The sequence below is a fragment of the Rhamphochromis longiceps genome, linkage group LG15 (genome assembly GCF_057381845.1).
Source record: "Rhamphochromis longiceps isolate RC_006_pf linkage group LG15, R_longiceps_female_GT1.1, whole genome shotgun sequence".
Lineage (NCBI taxonomy): Eukaryota > Metazoa > Chordata > Actinopteri > Cichliformes > Cichlidae > Rhamphochromis > Rhamphochromis longiceps.
In genome coordinates this window covers 23310364-23316412 of record NC_140571.1, presented here as the reverse complement: position 1 = coordinate 23316412, position 6049 = coordinate 23310364, and the positions used below count along the sequence as shown (strand labels likewise).

Sequence of the window (6049 nt, the reverse complement as noted above, 5' to 3'; positions counted from 1 at the left end):
ATTTTCTTTTTCATATTTTAACTTTCACTAATTATTAGAATATTTATATCTAGCCTTACCCTTGTTTTCCCAAGAACTTTTCCACATATCTGAATCCAATTGAAAATAATTTTAAGTTATTCATGGCCTATTTTAGATTACTCTGACTCACCACAGCATCTTGTGGTGCAAACTAGTATTACTCTAATGTAATATGTGGAATATGTGGACGATTTCAAACTGTTTTAAACACAGAAATTCACCCAAAATGCTTTTAAAGTAAATTTAAACTACCTGTAATCAGTCAGTGGCATGTGTGCATCTTTTTCCAAGCGTAAAACAAAGACTTCCAAGCGTGCCTTAAACTGCCAGTTTACAATGACAGTCCTTGGCAAAACAATGACAAGACTTTATTTGAACTTAACAATTTATTTAAATCTTTGTATAAGCAATTATTTCTTGTTCTAAACCTGTATTTTTACCACGTAAAAGATTATTTACTATGTAAGCATTAACGATAGAATCTGTTAGCTAAACAAAATAGTTAATGTTTAATTTACTGTAATAATAGCACAAATCAATTCATTATTTTGTCATAGTGGCAAACCAGCGAATTAAATTAATCACAAAATTGACCATTAGAACTAAGACAAAAGAACAAGGTAACCAAAAAATTATTTTAAAAGTTATTTTAAAATTAATTATATTAAGAACAGGAATGATGTGCGGAGCTGTTGTAACTACAGAGGAAAAAGTTTATGAAACTATGAAGACAGCAAGACAGTATAGAGGTGTGCGATAAGTGGCAGTTGAGGTCAGGCAGGAGTCTTTGTGGACTGTTTGCAGACAACATTGTGATCTGTAGTGAGATCAGGGACCAGGCAGGCAGAGGTATGGTCTGGAGAGAAGAGGAATGAAAAGTGAGTAGAACAAAGATAGAATGCATCTCCAAATGACATGGAGACAGCTATAACAGCAAAGCTTCAAGAAGCAGGAGTAGGGGAGGTAGATGAATTTAAGCACCTGGGGTCAACCATGTAAAGAAATGGACAGTGCACAAGAGAGGTTAAGAAGAAAGTGCAGGTAGGGTAGGACAGGTGGAAACAAGTGTCAGGGGCTATTTGTGACAGAATGATAGTAGCAAGAGAGAAAGGGAACGTTTACAAGATGGCAGTGAAACCTACTATGATGTATGGCTTGGAGATGGGGATCCTGACAAAAAGAGAGAGAGCAGATTGAAGGTACTAACATTTTCATTGGGGGCAACCACAATGGACAAGATTAGAAAGAGGGACAGTTCAGGATGAGCAGTTTGGAGACAAAGTTAAGGAAAGGGTCAGATGGTTTGGGCATGTGCAGTGGATGTATAATGAATACACCGGACAGAAAACCTCAGAGGAGATTAACGGGTGCGAGTTGGCATGAGAGGAAGATGCTAAGAATAGGGTGCGATGGAGATGATCCACTGTGGCAACCCTTAATAGAAGTAGCTAAAATAAATAGAAGTCTTTAAATACATTATTAGTGTTTTTTGTTGTTGTTAAATTTAAACCAGGAGATAGTATTTCTTTTATACTATCCTCGAAATAATTTTGGAAAAAAGTTTCGGTTTTTTTTCTATTACCTTGAACACAATCTTAGTTTACGCCCGCTGACGTCACGACGCTCCCAGTGTTTGGTTTCCGCGCCGCGCCGCGCTGAGCTGACTGAGCAGACATGGCAGCAACCAGCAGCGACAGCAAACCGGATGAGCCGCAGACAGATGGAGGGACGGAAGGGGATAGATCCATGTCGAGGTCAGACAGGTAAAAAAGGAAGGAATAAAATATGGCTGTTGTGGCACGCGGGGGTGTTGTCGAGCCCCGCGGTGGAAACTGCTCTTGGCAGCTAGCTAGTCCAGCTAGCTGCCACACTCGGTGTAACCCACGCATTGTGTTTTGTCGTGGGTGCAGAGAACAAAAGCTTAATAAAGAACATGGGAGAATTAGCGAAAAAACACCTAAGTGAGGACAGAGAGACCTGGGCCCGGTCGTAAAATATTCTATGGAGGTTTTATCTGTGGTTACATCAACACTTTCTTCCCTCGTCTCTTTCCATAAGCATCTGTACAGATCCTCTCATTCTGTATGCAAGACTAATGCGACAAATGACGATTTTATGAACGTTTTCAACTTACAAAGCGTTTATTCATCATTTAAAAGTATTCGGCAGCTTTTCAGTGCGGCCTATTAAATTCGGCCGTATTAACCATCACATCTCAAAAAAAATATTCACTTTCAAATTGTGTATTTCAAATGTTTATTTTTAGGAATGGCTACTGTTAACCAGGGTCTGTTTTTGTTAATTACCACCAGTTTCTAGATGTTCACTGACCATATGGTATCACAACGGAAGCTAGTGTTGCTTTGTTGCTAACGCCCCCTTATTCATAACACGTAGCACTGAGGATGTGCTGGGGATCAGGTGTCTGTCTGGCAGCTTGGTGACCTGGCTGTGTAGCTGTAGTGCAGCTGGGTGTTAAATCTATGCACAAATGCATGAGTTTTTGAATCATTGAAATGTCACTGCACCAATGAAAAACCTTGGATCCTTGCATACTTTGATGCATATCAACCACTCAAAAAATTGATGGTTACTGTGAAGGTGTTCTTTTAACTTGGCTGCACTGATTGTAAATAAAATACAAAGTTGCATTTAGTTTGTATTTACATTAGGTCAGCGAGTTATCTACGTTAGGTGTCTATCTTTACAGGGACAAAGATGTGCATGAAGCACAGAAGCGGGAAAAACCCCCAAAAGGAAATCCATAAAATCATAAATCAGCCTAAAAAGTGTTACATTTGCATAATATTTTGCTTCTGCAAAAAGCAACCTATTGCCTATTTCTGCAGGCTTACAAGTTAATATTTAATGGCCTACCTTCTCTGCCATTGAGCTACAGCATTAGACTATAAATAAAAAACGGACATAGCCAGTAAGTGGTCATCCACTGGTTAGTGAAGTGAAACCTTGTGGTGAAGCTTTCACACTTGCTTTCTTAGTGTTCTAAATACGATCTGAGAAACTGACTGCATGTTCAAACTGTAGTGACTTGTAAACCATAAAGTCCAGCCAAATGATGACAGCCTTACTCATGTGAATGGTGGCTCCCCACCCAGTGTCATGCTGTGTCCAGGGCAGCGGTGTGATTTCCTGGGGAGGGCCGGCAAGTTCCCCCTTCCTCCCCCTCAACCACACCGACAGTAGATGCTTCCCTGTGAAGAGGAGAGTTCATAGAGGGTCTCCGGAGTGAGCAGAGACCCTCTTCTCTCTCTGCAGGACAACAGTGTATCTGCAGGTTCCCAAGAGTTAATATTTTGAATATATTTAGCTAAATGTTTTCCCTTTTTATACCCATTTATAGCTTCACATCTTTGAGCTTCTTTTGGTTAGAAAAAGGCTACTTTTGACACAATGGTGGTCATAAACCTGCAGATATGTTGTAAAAATGAAAATGCCTGTATTGGAGCAGCAGCGGGGGTCCACTATGAGCGAACAAGGCATCTCTGATGGCATACTGCAAACACAAACTGTTCAAAAAGCAGGCAAACATGAGGACTTAGCCTTAGTATGAGTCTAAAAATTACTTTAAATGATCTCACGGCACTTTGGAAACATCCCACAAGTGTTTCTTTGCTTGCCTAAAAATACGCAAACAATCTGTTTTTTGGTGAAAGTCAAGCCGCACACCTGAAATGTAGAGGAGTGTTCAAAATATGATGCCCTGCGGTGCCCAAACATGTGTCTTCTGTTGGTGTTATTTGAAGCTGCATAACTGCATTGCTGCTGTGATATGATGTGACAGACCCACCCCTGTCCAGTTTTTTCCATGGCGTAAATCTCACCCATATCAGATCATATTTAGATTCATTAGTGACTCTAAATTGGATGTAGGTGTGAATATGAATGGTTGTCATGTCTCTTTATAAGTCCTGCCCCATCACAGCCTGGGGACCGGTCCAGTGTAGCCTTCAAGGGACACATTGCGTGATATATACTTATTTACATGTGAATCCTAGTTTCCCATTAATGTCACCTGTTAATTAAAAACCTGTTAAAAGGGTTAAATGTTGCTCGCTTACCTTCCTTTCTTTTACCCCAGTGGAAGTGGTGACGATTCCTTGGATGGCCTCTCAAACCATGTCCCCCGCTGTCCTTTGACCCCTTCGCTATCGCCACGAAAACGGACTACAAGCCAGTCCAAGACAGAGCCTCCTCTGCTGAGGACTAGTAAAAGGACGATCTACACTGCTGGCAGACCACCTTGGTATAATGTCACTGGGACAACCTTCAAAGAAGCCTTCGTTATAGGTGAGAGAACATCTTATTTCATTTAAATTGTTTAAAATTATGCCAAGCATTCTCCTGGCATTCTGATGAGGAGGAAGTGAATGCCAGAGTCTATCAATAATATAGCTATCTGAGTTTTTCCAGATTAAAAACCTCAGGTGCTTTCGTCCGCTTCCTGTAGCTAGTGCATTAAAATGAACATTATACCTGGGGACAGAATCATATTATTATTTTTGACCACCATGGTGCTGTTGTTGAATGTAGAGCCCCCCCCCCCACCCACACACACAAAAGAAAAAACTGGTTTTAGTTGCCAAAAAAAATTGTAACAGGCGCACTATCAATAAAACCAGTGATGTCACTGGAATTTGGGAGAAGCTTTTGCAACTGTGTTGTACAGATGCAGTCAGCAGATTCTGGTCAGTCTTTGTTTTATTCCCAGAAATATTTGCCTAACTCATGCTAGGTAATGCTGTGTAAGTATTTGGTTATCAGACCCGCGATAATGTGGCGTCTTTTCTTTTTGTACAGCCACTGAGGGAAAGTTGGCTCAGCACTCGCTGCTGGTGGAAACGAGGCATATGTGAGATCTTGTTGGCATTTAAGTCTAAACACTGCTGTGCCAAAATACATCCCTAGTGCGATGTTTGCATGGCTGCTGGTTCTTAGTCTTGTTACTTGATAAAACAAATAATTATTTACCAAAATGAACTGACATTTCAGTTATCTTGGGCAGCAGCTTTGCATTTTCTCAGACTGAAATCTAACATTTTCATGAGGCTCTGGGTGCATTGTGTGTGCATTTACAGCAGGCTGCCATCTTGCTGATCAGCTCAGTAAAATATCTGCATCGGGACAAGTCCCAGCAGCAGTAAAATGAGCGTGACAGAGACACTAAACCTGTGTGTGCCTGTGCACGTTTAACAGCCGCAGAGCCAGCGTACCGTGGTTAAACGCATCAGACTGGCATGACTGGTGATAGGTGGAGGGAGAGGTGGACATTATCTTTAGTTGGCAATCTGTTACCGTCAATGGCGCGCAATGACTGGTTACAATTTCACACTCGACTGTACCGTGGCCCCCAATTTAAAGGAGCAGTCTGTGTAACATAAGGGGGACTGTGCTGATCTGGTCCCAAGAAACAATGGAGAATATAAAGTACTGGGGTTGCAGGAACAGATGGATTTAGGGATGGAAGCAAAAGTGAATGGCAGAAAAACATTGTAAAGCCTCATAGGTATCAAAGGTGGCTGCTGTCTCTACAGTCTGGGTTTATTGCTTATAGAAAAAGCAGTTTTATCTGTTTTAACAGGATTTTCCAGTGGCTAGGCTTTGCTGCTGGGTGACGTGCTGAGAATTTCTTGTCTATGCAGGAGCTTGTGATACTTTGGATTAGCTAGTATTTCTAGAACATCTTCAGAGCTGTAATCGGGAAATAAGCAGCCCCACAGTGTTCTTTGACCGGTTTCCTAGTCAGCAGTTTCGACCCCGATGAGTCTTATCAGGGCAAAAAAAAAAAAAACCCATTTCAACACGTCACCAAGAGCTGTTTATGTCGTTGAAGCAGCTCTGTAGGCTATTTCTGTTCCTGTGTGCACACACACACACACATGCACCAACAAAGACACAACAGCAAATTCATCCTGCTTTTCACCCGCTCCTGCCAGCCAGCAGGGTGTTCTGGCCCCGTTCCCAGGATTGTTTTCCTGAAAGATTGCTGTTTTGGTCTTTAACCCAGGAG

At 41.5% G+C, this 6049-nt stretch overlaps 1 protein-coding gene across 2 annotated transcripts in view; it reads left to right on the top strand.

Annotated features, from left to right (window-relative positions):
- The first annotated feature begins 1633 nt into the window (after positions 1-1633).
- LOC146652661 (uridine-cytidine kinase-like 1) overlaps positions 1634-6049 on the top strand; it is a 29591-nt gene continuing 25175 nt past the window's right edge. Inside the window, exons 1-2 of one of the 2 annotated variants that reach the window (XM_085382485.1) lie at positions 1634-1784; positions 4121-4329. In XM_085382485.1, coding sequence (XP_085238611.1) covers positions 1696-1784; positions 4121-4329 — 298 coding nt within the window. In that variant the 5' untranslated portion in view covers positions 1634-1695. The remainder of the gene's footprint in view (positions 1785-4120; positions 4330-6049) is intronic. The other variant, XM_085382486.1, reaches the window with a different exon arrangement.